Genomic DNA, 17,838 nt, shown 5'->3' with positions numbered 1-17,838 from the left:
ACGCCAAGTTTGCGGTGTAACGAGCCTCGTTAATTTTGCTGAGGCCGCTCAAGTAGTAAGACATTGCTAGGAAGACGTAGAATCAACAATTTGAAAGCGAAAAAGGGCAGGGGGACTCACACCGACGCCGATAACATCTCATTTCAATGGTTTGTTTATGGGCGACGGCGAGCTTCTTGCCCACACCCCCGTCGCGCATGCGCGGCGCCGGTGGCGTCCGCTAGGGGCGCTCCGGTTTGTTTGCAAACATGAGTTGGTGTATAGGGAGCCATAAACATTTTTTTTTTCAGATTGTACCTTGCTTTTTACGACAAAAAAAACTATATATATATTTTTTTTTTTTTTTTTTTTTTTTTTTGTGGCGGTCATTTTGGTATTGACTGACCATCAGAGCAAGCCCTCCAGAACCTCGCGTTTTCTTTTTGACATTCCTCTTCGGAGCATACATAAAAGTAGCCCCTTCGCCGTACTATGTAGCGTGGCAAAGGCGGTGATAACACGGATTCTGGCCTGTTAGCTGGGTATACATGTGGAGACTGAATGGCCCGCAGCGGCCCCGTGTCGTGCAAGGTAAGGGCGTGAGCGCTGGGTAAATGCCTTCCTTGTCGGTGCCACCTGCTGCAGTGTGAATTGGACTTTCTCAGAGCCTGTTGGAGTGTGAAACGCAGTAAGCAGAGCGTTCACTCCTCAAAAAAAAAAAAAGGGTGTATATAGCCTTCCCTAAAAAAAGAGGAACGCTCTTGACGCATGCTCCTTAAGAAAGGGAGAAACTTTCGTCCCTGAATGCTGGGGATCAAGGTTTCTCCGACCGTCGTCTGCATCTCATTATGGCGGCCCCGAATGGAGAAAATCGAGCTCAGTGAGGCTTAACGAGGACGTTACGTCCACTGTACGGTGCGAGAGGAGCGGCAAATAAAAGCGAAACACGAGCTTTCCGCGAGCTGTATTTATTTCCGAAGCCAGCTTCCCACCGCAGGTAAAGAAATTCGCGTTTTAAAAGCAGTCACTCAGTCTTCTCGTCGTCAGCACTAAGATGTTAAACGGAGACAACCGATACCCAGTAACTTCACACAATCTGCGTCTTGCCTTTTCTATTCCTCGAGCCACAATTCCTTCGTCAGCACCGCACCTCACGGAGAACTGGTAAGCAGCCTACTTGGCTCATTGTTGCATGGTAACCAAAAAATACCGCGTCGCGAAGCCAGAAAGAAAGATAAATCGCTCACTACCTGATGGCAAGGTTCAACAGAGTAATTGCTATAAGCTAGGCAAGGTGGCGCTAGTTACCGCCCGATTCATGTGCTACAAAAAAATGCATTTCTTCACGTCATCATTTCGCTGCGGGCCCCTTTATTTTACACGCATGTAGATACATTGAGACTACCACAAGCATCAGCTTATCATATACGACGAGCGCATACACATGCACGGCAAATAAAAACATCAATACAACAGCATACTAACCCGATTACTACTTCAGAGCGCTGTGCTTCCGCCTTATATATTCGTATTGAAGGTACGGATTTTTTCGGCGACTCTAGGACATAAATAATATTTCCACCATGTTGATTTTTTCTTCAGTAATATTGTATATCTGAGAGTATTTTGAACGGCTCAGGGGATTAATCTCTTAGTAAAAAGTAAACGCTCATGTCGTAATTATTTGAAAGCCAATAAAACAAGCTGCTCCACTGCGGTTCCGAGCCGTGCGTTTGCTTCCCCGCACAGCACGTCGTAGCCAGTTTTTCTATCGCAGTATTTGTTTTCCTATTCGGGCTGTTCGCGTGCGGCTGCAATTGTTGTGTTGAATTATTTCCTGTAGAAGGGCTATTCACTCAGCTGGAAGCGATGCTTTACGGGCAGAGAAATCGCTTTTCAGTCAACATGAATTTAGCCAAAGCCCCGATTTGCGGCAGGTGTTTAGTGTACGGAGCTACGCCCTGGTGAGCATGAAAACTTCTAGCGCTCATCCCGGCGCGCCACTCGGAAGACAGTTTCTCCAGAAACCGTTCTATATTTAAACAGCAAAATAATTAGTAATTTTTCCGTCGACTTCACCAACCACCCTCCTTTAATGATAATGTTCCAAACTGTAAATTTATGTACTTTTAGTCATACTTCAAGACTGTTCGGTCCTTCCCCTAGAGCGCAATAGCTTTCCGGGAGTGGACAACAGTACATCGCAGACGACAGTCACATTTGCCACTGTAGGATAGGAGCTACGGATCAGACCAACGTTCCAACATGTCTATCCGCATGTCTATCGGTTGCAGCTAATCCCTCAAGTGGTCTTAAAGGGACACTGACAGGATATTTATGCTCGACAAGGTTTTTATCTGTACATGACACACGAGAGCCCAGCTACCCAGAGCACAATTTGCGGCTCAAAATTTGTTTCTTTCCGCCCGAAGACTGCCGATCGAGAAGTGGCACGTTTGAGTCGCTCTCGCTCTCTTCTCTGTGGTCACGTGCCGTTTTTTATGGTTTAGATACGACCACCAAATATAATGAAAGTCGTGGGTCATCGAAATATCATAAACATTTTTTTGTGGTTTAACTTCAAATACGTTGATTAAAAAAAAAAGTTGCAGAGCCACGTGATTTCCGGCAACGCTCTACTGGTCTATATTTCTTCTTCACCAGTCAACACCGCCTATATTCCGTCTCAACTTCGGTCCGAGCGCGGCCGATGTAATGAGCCGAAGGGCCATTCAAACAGTGAAACAGGCACAACGTCATGGCGCGCCCTCTGCAGTTGATAGGACCAGCCGAGATTTGCCGTGTCTCTGTGCATGCTCCTCCGCCGGCTAATCCTATCAGGCACAGAGAGCGCGCCATGACGCTGCGCTTTTTGCGCTGTTTGATTGGCCCTTTGGCTCACAACATCGGCCACGCTCGGACCGAAGCTGAAACAAAGTATAGAAGACAAGGCCGTAGTGCTGACATTTTTGCGCCGCCAGCTAAGGCCAACGCTGGTCACAGATAGGAAACAGGTTCTGCGTCAGCTCTCGGCTTCGAGACAAGTTTGAGCCTAACGTTGACGCAATCGCCGTGCCCCAATCTGTGAGCAACGTTTGACTACGATGATCACGACATCTTTATCAGCACTACGGCTTTGTTATCTAGGAGCTATTGCCTCAGTCCTGTTTCGGTTTCGGCTTCGAACAGGTGCGTTTTTTTTTTTTTTTTTTTTTTTTTTTTTACTTTATTAAAAATATACGTGACGCTGTAGTAAAATATTGATAGGGTAGCCTCTTGACACCACGTTAAATCGCCTGGAAAAAAACAAAACAAAAACTTTGGGTTGGCGTATGTGTGTGTGTGTGGGGAGGGGGGGGGGCTGTCAGTATCTCTTTAAACTCTTTATTGTAAAGCAGAATGACAGCCTGTGACACCCCGCGCCCTCCGATCACGGCCTGACCAACGGCATTAATGCCCGGCAGTTTACGTCCCTCTTCCTGTTACGGCATCGATACGCGAACACACGGTAACATCGGCGACATTTCTAGTTTTCGCCACTTCGTTCGCAACGCACAATACTGGTATCGCGATGTTGCTTCTATGTTGCTGAAAACACGTTCATACACTTGCAACCGAGTACGACTGAGTGACACAAGACCGGTTTTTAAGTCTCTTGCAATGGCGTAGGACCAGATGCGCTTCTGCGGAGCAGGTCCTAAGCAGCCGCAAGAGGCTTAAAAACAGGTCTCTTCTCAGCCGGTCCTACTCGGTTGCAAGTGTGTGAACGAGCCTTGACACACAGAAATACAAAACCACGTTGATTGCCGGTTGGCACTTCGCATCAGAAAGTAGAACCGAACGCACCACAGAAGACACGCAGGCACCCGGCAGCAAAACATTACTGTTTTAGACGCAGTTTCCGCGGTTTCCCGTCGTCAACGTCAACGTCAACACGTCCTTCAGCGATCCCGAGGCAGCAATCTTAGCCCAGTGTACTCAGCGCTGCTGGCATTGCTCCGGGACTTTGCTTTTTCTAACGGCTTCGTCTGCTCGTTTGAGAAAATTAGTGGTACCAATGTCAATGCAACCGAGGTGTTCTACACCTTTGGACTGCGAGACGGAATTACGGAGTCCTTCGCTGCCGCTGAAGCTCTATCAACTCAACAACGTTTATTATCCAACGCACGCGACGTTCTGGAAAACGAAACCGAAAGAAGATGAGGCGAGGGGGCGGAACTTTTCTTTCGTTTGCCTGTAGAAGGAGAAAAACGTCTCGTTCCTCCCTCCTTCTCGTGTCCGCTTCGGGGCCCGTCAGTAGAGCGGAGGAAAACGCACCGTTGCTACATTTTTCCTCCTTTTTTTCTTGAAGTGTGCGGAAAGCAGAACAATTGGAAAGCGTCAGCGCCGAGCAAAGCCCTTGCATCACCTCTCGGCAAAAAAAAGAACTAAACATACGGAACTAGCTCGACCCGGTGCGGCAAAGCAGCTGAGCACCGCTGTATTTCTGAGATAGAATGAACTAACACTTCATAAATGTGGGCCAGTGTCTATTAGAACAAAGATACGGAATTGGCCAAATCATGCGTGTAGAAAGGCTATTGAACTCGATAATGCAGGTTCCGGTTTCATCTCAAAAAGTTTGTCAAATTATAAACACATTGAAAAATAACGCTGTATACGGATATGAAGACATCAAATCACAGCCTATTAGGTACGTGGTGCATGTAATGAGTCCTGTTCTCTCTAACTTGACAAATATAATTATTTCAAGAGGAATAGTTCCTAGCAGGCTAACAGTAGCTAGAATTGTATCTCTTTATACAATTCTAGCTACTGCGGAAAGAAATATTCACAATTACAGACCCATTTTCGTTTTGTCTATATTTTTAAAAATATTCAAGACTATTGTAAATAACAGCGCTTGTCCTGTCTGCACTTCCTCTAGTCCCCGTTTTCTGCGCGCTGTTTGCCTTTTCGTCAGTAAATAACAGGCCTGAAGGATTTTTCACTAAAAAAGTGAAAGCCGTTTACAACTCCCTGTAACACCGAATTAGAGCGCAGCTTTTGAGGAGGAGGAGGGAAGGGTACTGGGGGTGAAGTGACCTGGGGAGGTCACGTGACCTTGGGGGTCATGTGACCTTGGGGGGTCACGTGACGATGCCGATGATGTCATCAGTGCCGTCACTGATGACGTCATGCGTGATGATGACAATGACGATGCGGATGCCGGTGACGTCATCAGTGACGATGACGATGCGGACTCCGATGACGTCATCAGCGATGATGACGATGACGATGCGGATGTCGGTGAAGTCATCAGTGACGTCACTGATGACGTAATCCGTGATGATGACGATGACGATGCGGATGCCGGTGACGTCATCAGTGACGTAACTGATGACGTCATCGGTGATGATGACGATGACGATGCGGATGCCGGTGAGGTCATCAGTGACGTCACTGATGATGTCATCAGTGATGATGACGACGACGATGCGGATGCCGGTGACGTCATCAGTGACGATGACGTCATCGGGGAGGTCACGTGACCTCGGCGGGGGGGTCACATGACCTCGGCGGGGGGGAGTCACGTGACCCTGGGGGGTGGTCACGTGACCTCGGGGGTCACGTGACTTTGGGTGTCACGTGACCTTAGAGGTCACGTGACCCTGAGGGAGGGGTCACGTGACCTCTGGGGATCACGTGACCTTGGGGGACACGTGACCTTGAGATGAACTTGGGGGGTCGCGTGACCTTGGTTACGCCGACGCCGACGGCGACGCCGACGGTGACGCCAACGGCGACGCCGACGCCGCTCAAGCCGGGAACGGGCCCCTAAGAGCTGCGCTCTAAAACAATGTCATAACCTTATGGCAGTTTGGATTTCAGAAACAGGTCAACAGACAAGCCCTTCTTGAAATCATCGAAAATAATTTATACACTTTGGGAAGCTCTCTTGAATTGAGGAAGGCTTTTAATACGGTGCAGCCTAAAATAATATTGCAGAAGCTTGAGAGATATGGCATTCGTGGACTAGCACTACAACTAATATTGAGTTGTCTGATCGTTATCAATATGTCACTGTCCATAAAACAGCCACCTCCAAGATAACAATAGAGCATCCGAGGCCCCTTATTATTTCTGATATTCATAAATGATTGAACAAGGATACCCTGTCCGCAGGAGGTAATTATGTACGCTGATCACTTAAGCATATTTTAGTGGCTTAAGAAAACATAGTATTCAAAACACAGTAAACTTTTATATATTAAAGCTGTCACAATGGCTACAAATTAATATACTTCGATTGAACACAAACAAAAATAAATACATAATCCTTAAACCAGCAAATAAACGAGACTTGAATTTATAAACTTAAAATTTGAAAACTTGACATTGGAACAAGTGAGCTTGCAAAAATTTCTTGTTGTTTGGTTCAAGGAAGATATCGCATGGAATCGTCATATTGCTAAGGTAAAAGTCGATTTGTGTGAAACTGTTGGAATTATGTATAAGATAACAAATTTTGTTCAGCTCTGGTTACAAAAGAAAATCGATTATTCTTTATTTTATTCTAAATTAAGTTACGGAATTTCGGTATTAGGTAGTACAACCAGTTTAAATTATAATAAACTATTAACTATCCATAAAACGTTTTCAGGATGTGCCAAAACTGCACCGGGGATCATAGAAATTTGCGCACTGATCCATTTTTTCTTTAACATAACATGCCTGGGGCCAATCAGATATATTTTTTTTCAAACTGCCGCAATTAATTCATAGAAATAAATCCTACCTGACACCAGATGATGAACAGTCATTAGTCTAAAGCATACGCCGTCCGAAACGCAAAGTACATAGTACAAGAACAAACTATGGGCGAAAAAGTTTAACTTTTCAAATCGCACCAACCTTAAAGGGGCGGTGCAACGATTTTATGATTAAAAGAATTTGCATCTCGTCATTTTTACGTTGTTTATCGTGTCCCGGAGGATAGAGAAAACATTTCCTTCATTAAAAATGTCGCGATTCCGCTGCATAATCGCAAAGCAAAAGTCGAGCTTTTTCCCCCACCTGCAGCCCCAAGTGGCAGCCGAAGGAACTACGGCGGAAAGATTACGTGACCTCGCTCGGCTCTAAGCTGCAGCATAGCGCCCGCTAATGTACGCAGAGAGAGGGAGGGGAAGCGTCCTCCGAGATTGCACACGGGAAGCTACACGGCACTCCGAATGACGTCACTGGGAGTGCGACCAGGTGTGACCCTGAAGACTGGGAGTGAGTTGAGGGGTGCCCGAAATGCCAATCTTTATCTTTTTTTTTTTACGCAACAACTAGGACACGCAGGCGAAATCGGTTTTCTGTTCTTTACTTCAGAAGTGTCAGAGGGCAACTTCCAGAAATCTTTGACCGAAGTCCGAAAATCGTTGCACCGCCCCTTTAAATCGCGAGATGCTCAAAACACAGTTGAAAAGAGATATTATGGAGTATCTTGTTGCCAGTGGCATTGTTTTTTTTAAATGTTTTTTGGGACTTTCTACTGCATTGGACATGATTATTCCATGAAGTGCTGGTATATTATTGAATATATGTACAGCTATAGGTTTCTGATTTTCATGTGTGCCACTGAGGCCATATCGTAAATGTTCGCATATTTGCATGTGTGCTTTTCTCTTATGTGTAGAGATATTTCTTCATTGTGTAGATTCTATTTTCTTTCGGACGTTTTTGTATTCTAATTTCAATTTGATATTTTTGTTGTACGTTTACGTATATTTGTTTTTTTTTTTGTTACTTTAATTTTTTCTTCTTTTGGATTGTAGAGTAATTTCTTAGACACTAGTATGCCATTTTTCTGTGCTTTCCACGTAGACTTTTATAACCTGTATTGACAGTTTTTGCTTCTGCGGACGTTGTCGTTATGTAATTTGTTGTACGCCAAGAGGGGGCTAAGGTCTTGTCAGGCTTCACGCCTTTTGTGTTAAGCACCCTCTGCAGATCAAATCCGCAGGAACAAATAAAGAATGAACGAACGAACGAACGAACGAACGAACGAACGAACGAACGAACGAACGAGCGAACGAGCGAACGGACGGACGGACGGACGGACGGACGGACGGACGCGTGATGTTTTACCCCCGTCGGAAGTAACACGGAGGCACCCGAGGAAGAGGTTCGGCTGGCACTGCTGTCCAATCAAGGAGGACAAAAGCGCTGCGTCATCCTTCGGTTAGCAGTTGGCCTCTCGACTTCCGTTGCTGGCATCCTAACGGATATAGTTAGGTGCCAGACATATAACACCTTCTGCGTTAAAAATTTGTTTCGATAGTGGATAAATCTGATTTCAAATACCAATGGCTTTCTTACCATCTTGGGGTAAAAGCGACGCAGCTCCACATTGACGAAGAACAAGGGCAAACGGGACTCAGCTTTCTTACTAGCATGCAAATAAAATGAACGTAAAAAAATATATTTTTGCACGCGAATGTAAAAAAAAAAAAAAAGAAGTTGATCAGAAAATTTTGGCCTAAAAAATATTGCCGGCGGGCAGAGTATCTATCTACAAGACTTTGAGGAGGTCTCCATAAAAGTCACGTCCATTCTTGTGACCGTCTGCATCTATATATGCTGTCGTGTGTGTCTAAATATACGTCACGACAGTTTATAGACTCGTAGTGTTATTGAACGTAAGATAAACTTTATAGAGAGCAAAATACAACTAAACTTGAGGAAGAAAACGAGAAGGGACGGACAAACACAAACTTCCAACTGTTTGTCCGTCCCTGTTCGCCCGTCCCTTCTTGTTTTCTTCCTCAAGTTTAATTATCCCTACCAACCCGCTCGTTCTGTCATTACAAAATACAAACTCTAATATAAAAAAAAATCCGTTTTTTTTTTTAGCAGCGTTTTTCTGTTTCACATCGTCAATTCTCCCCAGGCTCTTTACCATACAGAACTTCAGTATATTTTTTATCAACCCTGTTACAGCAAACATTCTATTTTTTTTCAAATTATTGAGTCAATAAATTTACAAAAAAAAAAAAAACAACTTCATTACCCCACTTTCTCGTAAATGCCACCCTTAAACAGAAGATTATGCAGAATGCGAGCAGAAACAGATGAGAATGAAGAATCACAGCATGCTTATGCTAGTCTGTGAGTACCAGTGAAGTGATTCGCACCTTTCACGACCTAATTAATGATAGTCAAAGCCATTTTCGAACATTATTTTTCCGGCAATGTGTTTCTACGATTCAAATCCCCTTCAGAATGAAGTAAAATATTTAAAGTTGTACGAAAGATTTAAGTACCGAGCTTATTACTCGTAATGCGGTTGGTGAAAGAACATCCTGAATTTAGTTTAATAACCAAATGGAACTCCTTTTGAAGAACGATTCAGAGGATACGTTGAATTTTCATCTTTCGCATCAATGCTTATTGTAGGAAATATGCTTCAAATATTAGAGGCGACTGTGATTCCGCAGCCTTACACGTACTTTATTTTGTCTCTGTTTTTTTTTTTTTTTCTGTTTATTTTTTTTTTTGTGTGTGTGAATCTGTAAATAAAGTTCGCTTTGCCTGTTGCATACAGAGTGCATGTGTGTAAGAGGATCAGCTTAAGAACGTGCTAGAATGCGCTTAGGTGTTTAAAATTTTTATTTATTGAGTTATCTTCGGAGCTTCATGCAGAAGGGAGGAAGAGGCAAAAGTCCACGAAGCCTAACACTGTCATACTTGCTCTTACTATCAGACAATGCATGCATTTCTGTAATGTTGACTATAACGCCTATGACGTGTGTTTGACCACACAGAAGTCTCATATCTCTAGGAGTGTAACGGTGGGGGTGTTAGACACCTAACAGCATCCCTATGTGTGTCATTGTGTTAATATGGTTATTAAAATACAGCAATTAAAGCTATAATTCGAAAACATCATTGGCATGTTTTGCTTACAATGCGACTAAATCAGCGACCAGAGAGAGCGCTTGTCCCAGCTTTTTATTGTTGGTGTAAAAAAATGCCTAGTTTTTATGAGGTAGAATAGGATATATCAGGGCATTTAATATAAAGTGACGAATTAACTCGTCATAAGAGTATCTTACACACACACACACATTATATATATATATATATATATATATATATATATATATATATATATATATATATATATATATATATATATATATATATATATATATATAGTGTGTTATCGATGCTTTCCAGCTCCAGTATAGGTTAATATTTATGTTTTGATGTCAAGAACGGTGGGAGTTTGAGTGGAATTATTGTTGATCGGCAGTACTTTTTGGGATAATATATTTATTATTCGTGTTTTTCTTTTTTTTTTTCTTTTTAGAGATTATTGACCTGTCCAGCGAACATGACATCTTTAGTTCGAGTATTTCGGATAAAAAATAAAAACGGGTGATCGACCTTAAATTCAACTGCCGGCAAGCCGAGGGTCTTCGTCACAAAAACCGCTCCCGAGACTGCGGCTGCTTCGGTTCCTTCTTCGTTCACCTTCACGAATGCCCTGTGCACGACTGCGGACACCTGGATATTATTGTCCTCTGTAATTCCAGATAGGTCTGCGCCTGGGCCGAAGATCCGTCGGATGCCCAAGTTCTGCAGTGGGTTCCGAAGCGAGTATTCTGCCTCCAACTTGAACCTGCACCAAGCGCATTGCGCCATTCAATGTTTGCAGCAGCAGAATCTATAAGGACACTTGCAGATCTAGTCATCGCTCACAACAGCCACGAAGCAGCAGTGAGTACCGTCTACGAAAGTGAAAATAACGTCCAAATAATATTTGAAATATAAATTTGTTCTTAAACTTTCGACGGTCGACAGATTCTCGTGACAAAGGACTGACTGGTAAGAACAGTGGAAAGGTTTATGTTGACCCCCTTATTAGTATGTCTTCCTTCTCGATCAAAACCATTTGCCAAAATGCCAAAAGGCCGAGCGCGGCGCGAAACGAATTGTGGGAACGTCCGAAGCGCTCCTCCTAGCCTCAGCTGCATCTACCACGTGGCAGTGGAGAGAGAAAGAGAGAAAGGGTAACGAAGTGCAGCAATGCGTTGGTAGCGCTCGACGGCCCTCTCGCTCGCCTTTTATCCGTCGCCTTTGTCTTTTGCAACAGGCGGATTGTTACAGCCTGTACTCAGAACGCCTTACCGCGCCCGTGAAAAGCGCCGCACGTTTTGAAAAATGTAGATTGACCAGGATAGCAAGTGCCAATATTTATCTGCTGGCAAAGCAAGATCGGATATTTTCTTTTGCATCTAGAGTTATAGGGATTAAATTACATTGCAATTTGATAAACATGACATGGAGATCTGTTAGTTCTATCTATATAACGGTGTTACGGTGCTTTTAGAGTGTCGGTGAAGAGTATTTTTTTTAACATAGCTCCACTATTAGGAGATCTTCAGCACTTACTGTGAAAGTGCTGCCATTTGGTGAAGGCATGTGCCGCTTGTTCGTTATATTGTTTTAATGATTTCACCTGGGTCAACTGTTAGGTATTTAAAATGTATCACTGTATATTTAACGATGCATTCTTAATGTCTAATACGCTGCCTGGTTGAACCTTGTATCGTACCGTGCCCGATGCTTGCTTATTTTATCTTAACATATACTACTCGAGAAGAATCTGCGTTGCGCGAGTTCCATTACTTTAACAACAACCACCTTCATTATAACTGCGGTTTAGCTTCGTTGACACTTGCGACGGAGTCGCTGGTGCATGCAGCCAACAGCCTTGGATGTCTTGTATTTGTCGTAAACGTTAAAATACCCTAAAACAATTGGTGCTCCGCCGCATTGCTAGCATTTATTTCCTAATCAAAACCACTGTACCATCATTTTAGTTCTCAACATGCATACCTAAGGTAATAGCTAATAAACCTTTCGAGACTGAAGCAATGGAGTAATGACCGATTTACTTTCACTCACAACACAGCCTGCAGGGAGACACTGGTCTGTATAAATTTTTAGTCTACTATACCTAATTTATTGTTATATTCTCAATTCTACAAGTGCCAATTCAGAAAACAACCTCGTTCCCACAACGTTTTACAATGAGCAACATATCAGAACAAGATTTTATTATCTATATAACGTAACGAGCATACTTACTTGGGAAGAAATACACGAACTTGACGGTCCACCAGCTGTGATGCCAGATCCTTCATCAGGACATCTGTAAGATTCTGCTTGAAGACCTCCACTCCGTCGTTCTGCTTGGGCAACAGGATCACCATGCTGTAGTCGCCCCCTTGGTAAGGCAGTTCCGCCATGTCGACGCCCAGGCTTTCGAATGACTGGTGACGGACCGGGATCAACCCCGTCATGGTGTCGACTTGAGTCGGAGTCGTACCACCATTCAAGAAGGTCCTCTTCTCGGTGTGATTCTTCTCAAATTCCTTTTCCCACTTCCCTTTAAAGTAGATGGCGCTGAGCAAGACCAGTCTCGTGGAGGACTCCAGAGGAGCGTTGAAGAGACGCGGAATCTTTTCGTGTGTCCTCAGCTTCACCCATCTGTTGATGGTGTCCACGGCGTCTCGGCCTCCGTTTTCGAAATCAACCTTTAGGAGCATGGCGGTGAGGGATCCAGCCAAATGGAGTTCGTAAGCACTTTGAAGAGCGAACCTCTCATGAACGGCCGCTGCGTTGGCAACTTCCAGCGTTGAATTCGATTCTAGCGACCGCAGCCGGTGCGTGTGAAGCGCGTAGGCGTCCAAGATGTCCGAGTCTTGCAGTCCTGCGGAAGCGTAACCCAAACCCTGGGAAAGTTCATGCTGAGTGTCTCCCCTGGCCCCCGCAAACGCCATGCCCATGACGCTGGAAACACTGTAGGGTGAGAAGAATACGTTTCCTTGGGGGGAGCTTTGTAGAATTTTGAGCATTTGGAGTCCAAACCTATTGTTAGCGACCGTCAGTTGTTCTTCTTTCTGGGACCAACACGCCACAAGGAGCGACACGAAGATGATCAAATGTCGCATCTTGGTCTTGTCTTGTGTCAGCCTTTGCATAAAAAGAAACAGCACGTGATGTATCAGTGACCGCTGAAACGTTTGGTACAGAGTTAAAAATTTTAATTAATTGCATAGGCGTGGTTTACGTTTAGAGTTGCTGAGATACTCGGTAGAAAAGAACGCTACGCAGACGAAAGCGCTGGTACGTTGCAGTACTACTCATGCCGGGCGGAGGGGGGGGGGGGGGGGGGGGGGGGGGGGGCTACCCAACGCATGAAAGCTGCGGGGCTAATTTTATAATGGTGTTTGGTTAGACCAGTGATTTCTATTGCGGTACGTAGTTTCGTGGTTGAGCGTGATAAGTAAAATTAAGAGTTATTTCACGTGAGAGTGGAGATGTCATTTAGTTCGTTCTCGAAAGACGTCTGTGAGAACTGGCTCTCGTTTTAGTTTCATCTTCAATAAAAATAAGGTGATTAATCGTGTCGAGACGACCATAAGGTTATTTAATATTGCGAGTTACCAAGAGGACACAAATAAAGCTATTCAAATAAGGTACAGCTATTGACGTTCCCAGTGTATCAGCGTTTACTGGGGCAACTCCAATGTGCAAACATACAAACGTTTTCTACGCGTTTTGAAATATTTGTATGTACTTGTTTTTGTTTGTATTTTTACTTACTATTTTCATACCACAAACATAGGCAACAAGCTTTCTGTGGAGTGTGATTTCAACCAAATGCTTTGGTTACAAACGAGCACAAATAGTCTCAGAGGGTTTTATACGAGTACAAATAGAACAAAAGATTTACTCTCTTTGAGCCTCTTTGTACTTACTTTGATTCCTGAAGAAAGAATGTCGTGGGGCTTCCCGTAGCCGTAAGATGACCTCGCGGAACAAATCAGAGAAGTAACAACTTCCCTCCTTAATCCTGAACAGCTTTGGAAGTCCGAAATCTAATTGGGCAGCTCCACCTGCAAAAACAGAGGTTGGAATGGCAACAGCGAGCAGAGGCAGTGCTCAAGATAACCCTGGGACAGACATGTACCCCAAGATAAAAAACAGCGGGCTTTTCCACAGCGTCTCTATGGTCACTGAGCTCTAATCACCAACAGACGCAACCGAATATCCCTTTCCTTTTATCTTTGAATATACTTGTGTTCTAACGATTTGAGCTCGCTAGACACTCCAGCTTCTTATTACTTAGATTGCTATAATTGTTTTTTCTTCAGTATTAAAAAGCTATTCTCAGTTTCTTGTAGTACTTCGTTAAAATATTTTGTTTCGCGATTGTGATATGTCTGGAACTCAACTGCAGCATATGTAAGTTTGTTGATCCGCGCAAAAGATGCACGCGAAAAACAAAGCTGAGACAGCCACTCTTGCTCATATTTTGTAGTCCATAGCTTTAATAGAACTGTACGGTAGGAGTACGCGGCATTGCTGTAGATTAAGCAATTTTGTACTTAACAATGCCTTAGCTGCCTGATTATGTTGCAAAAAAGTGGAAATATTTTTTTACTTGCCAGTTATGGGACGCATAGTTAATGTTCCTTAAAAACAAATACTGGGAGGCCAGTAAAAATCTTCCCTCTCGTAGCGGCCAGATAAATATATTCTGGAAATTATTACTTTTATCACTCCTTTGTTTAGAAGTCAAGTTTGACTCCAACACAGTGTCCTTTGCTGGGCATGTACTCGACGTATAGCATTCAAGAAGGGCACAACCCTATGCGCTTCTATTTTTCAACAATGAGTAATAATTGGAATCCATAAGGTTTTTTTTACGGGTGCCGAACCGAAACTGAACCGGAACGGAAAACCGGAGTGAAAACCGTTATCTTTAACCGAACCGGAACTAAACCGTGAAAAGGGGAAGAAGGAGCTCCCCTCTTATCGGGATTCTCCTTTGTGCCTCCCGGATTTGCACAGGCGTCGCTATTCTCCTCCCAGAAGATTATAGTAGATTAACCTGTCACTCAAAATTATTACAAAAGCAGCTTCCCTCTCCTCCTTTTACATGGTGTTCAAAAGTATGCGATGTGACGTCAGTGCAAGGAGCCTATTGAACCCAAATCAGAACAAAACCCTAATGTCATGTGGCGGTCACCAGGTTCATTGAAAAACGGTTCGGTGTAATAAAATGTGAGCCACGCCTTCTTGCGGGTGACGGCGCGACATCAAATTAATATTCGCGACGTTGGCGTCAGCAGCGAAGCTTTGGCTAAACAGACGACAGCGACGTGGAGACAACTTGATATTAATTAAACAAAGAAAACATATTTCACGTATCTGCAGCAGGACTTGGCATCGCCGAGTCTGCACGCTGGCGCACATTTCTATATTTTGTTTCACCATACGACGAAATGTAAAAGACGCTGCATCGGAGCCAATCCATAGATCGTAGGATGCCAGGCGTCCCTCCGGTTGGGGATGAGCGACGCGAGGAGCGCGAAGTCACGTGACAAGCTTACTGCTAAGGATTGGCTCCGGTAGCTCGTACCATCGCGGTACATCGTATATAGATGAAACCGGGTATATCTGACTATGGCCAATAAGTTAATAAGCTGCTCGTTGTGTGTGTGTTTCTTTTCTTGCAGATGAGCACCTTACTCAAAGAAAAGAAAAGCAAACATGAAAAAAGTAGACGGCTGTTGGCGTTTCTGTTCCGCGGTGGCAAAGTTTGGAGGTGCTAAGAAGCAAAGCCGCGACGAGCAAGGCACTACTGCTCAAGTCGCCGGGGCGCCAATCGTCCAGATGAGCCACTAACCGCTCATTCACACTGGAAGCGGATCCGTGTTCGCAAAGCGGTTGCGAACGCGGTTGTATAGGAAGTATTCACTGGCGGCCATATATGTGTGCGCGCCTGCTGAGCGCGTGCTGACGGCGAGCTTCCGCAGTTCTTTTGCAACGCGCATTCCGCACCATCAAGAGTGCCGGTCTTAGCAGCCTATTGATGTCAGCTTGTTCTGAGCATGCGCTCTAAACAGCACCCACAAATATGGCGTCCAGTGAATACTCCCTATAAAAATCCAGTACAATTGCACGCGCACTTGTTGTGATCGAATGCGCGTGCAATTGTACTGGATCTTTATACAACCGCGTTCGCAACCGCTTTGCAAACGCGGATCCGCTTCCAGTGTGAATGAGCGTTTACGCCGCTTGAAGAAGTACTTTTGTGCATACGTTTTTTTCGAAAGCAGAATGTCGCCTTTTGTTTTCATCATTTTTTTTTTAAATTATTTTTCGGTCTTTCTGATTAAGTCAATTGCTCAAGCAAGGTGTTCAGGCCTGCAGGGTGAGTAGTTTGCGAGATACTGTGTGTGGTACCATCACGCTGTCACTGTGATTGCTGGCTGATTGATTTCATACGTAAGTACTGGGCCGGGCTTGCTATTAGCGCCGAGATGTTCCGGTGGCGCCCTCTTATGGTTTTCCTCCGTGACGTCACGACCGGGATTTGCCTCGCCGTGACGTCACCAGTTGTTATCCTGGCTACTTACCATCAGGTGCGACGACGAGTACGGTGGTGTGTTTAAAAAGCACAGTGGAGCCTAGGAGCCATCGCAATCCAAAACTAGCACCGTCAAAGTTGACAATCTGACAATGCTTATATGCCCATAATTTGGCCAATCGCGGAACGCTGACCGCAGCGACGCTTTTGGTCGCGCACATCGCTAATACTCTGTTTAACCTCATGATGTACCGCAGGAAAGGCTGCAAGCGCGAGCTCCCTGCTCTAGGGCACATCTCGACAGCACAAGCTCTCGTGCGTTAAGGGCAGGTTTCAAACCTATGAGCTCGCGCTTCTAGCCCTCTCTGCGGTAGAACATAAGGTCAAACGCACTATAGAACAGTGTTTCGGATAATAGACCTAGGGTGCCTCAATCAAAGCGCACATGAAGGCACCCTAAATAGACCTATTGCTAAATTACCCAAGCATTAAGGCGAATGCCGGGATTGGTGTTCCACGCGCCACACGCGCACGCCCTCCCCGTATAAAAGATTCGAAGAACCAAAATAAAGCGCTGACAAACGCGCGTGCAAGATACAATTTGTTTTAGGTGTTTGCTTTAGAAAAGTTACTACTGCTGAAGCTAGCACGTGCGGCGCGTGGAACACCAATCCCTGAATTCTCCTTGATGCTTGGGTAATATAGCAAAAGGTGTATTAAGACTGGTGAAAGAAAGCTCTGTAAAAGGCTGGGGCGCGCGAGCGTCTTCAGACGCGGTTTGAGTCCCGCTGAGCTCGTGCTCTGGCTTTGGCAGTGCTTTCTTTCCCCCAGTCTCAGTTGAGACGCAGTTTCCAGCAACCTGGCCCAGTACTTTGGTTCGGTTTGTGAGCTACCTGTATAACCATGTAATCTTCATTGAATAGCGTTTACTATAAAAAGTCATCATCACAAAACAAAACTAGACTTTTTTTTTCTTTTTTATGCTCTCTTTTTTCTGCAGCACAGCTTCTGGCGACCTTACTTTTTATTTTTAAAACCGGTTCGGGAACCGGCTCGTGCTTGGTGGCGCCAGTAACCGAAGCGGAACAAAATGCAAATCTACTGAACCCGAACGAAACCGAAATAATGACAGGTCCTTTTTTTACTTTTTTAAAGATTGAATTTGGTTAGCGTTTATTTAGAGTCCATTAACAGTAACATAAATTGTAGTTCATTTATAATCCCCCCTCAATTAATTCAACCGTTTGTTTCTCTCGGGTGTTTTTTTGTTGTTTTTTTTTTTTTTTTGATAAACGCGGTCCGTACAAAAAGGATTGATTGTTTACGGATATTGTTTGGTTGGTCCAGAATCGACGTTTTCGCCGGGATCACATTACAATAATCCAATGGAATGTATCGAAGCATAATGCACTAGCTTCCAAGAGACTGTGCAGTAGATGCGA

The 17,838-nt window shown here is 44.4% G+C and overlaps 1 protein-coding gene across 1 annotated transcript; it reads right to left on the bottom strand.

Annotated features, from left to right (window-relative positions):
* Window positions 1-10,264: 10,264 nt before the first annotated feature.
* Window positions 10,265-12,984, bottom strand: LOC8042880 (intracellular coagulation inhibitor 1). The gene is made up of 2 exons (XM_042289881.1): window positions 12,103-12,984; window positions 10,265-10,630 (listed from the first exon to the last, which is right to left on the bottom strand). Exons 1-2 carry the CDS (start codon window positions 12,966-12,968, stop codon window positions 10,315-10,317), a joined length of 1,182 nt encoding a protein of 393 aa, XP_042145815.1. The 5' UTR covers window positions 12,969-12,984; the 3' UTR covers window positions 10,265-10,314.
* Window positions 12,985-17,838: the final 4,854 nt, after the last annotated feature.

The sequence above is a fragment of the Ixodes scapularis genome, unplaced genomic scaffold, assembly GCF_016920785.2.
Source record: "Ixodes scapularis isolate PalLabHiFi unplaced genomic scaffold, ASM1692078v2 PGA_scaffold13__105_contigs__length_92229423, whole genome shotgun sequence".
Lineage (NCBI taxonomy): Eukaryota > Metazoa > Arthropoda > Arachnida > Ixodida > Ixodidae > Ixodes > Ixodes scapularis.
The sequence above is the reverse complement of the archived record's forward strand: the minus strand, read 5'-3'. Positions and strand labels throughout refer to the sequence as shown.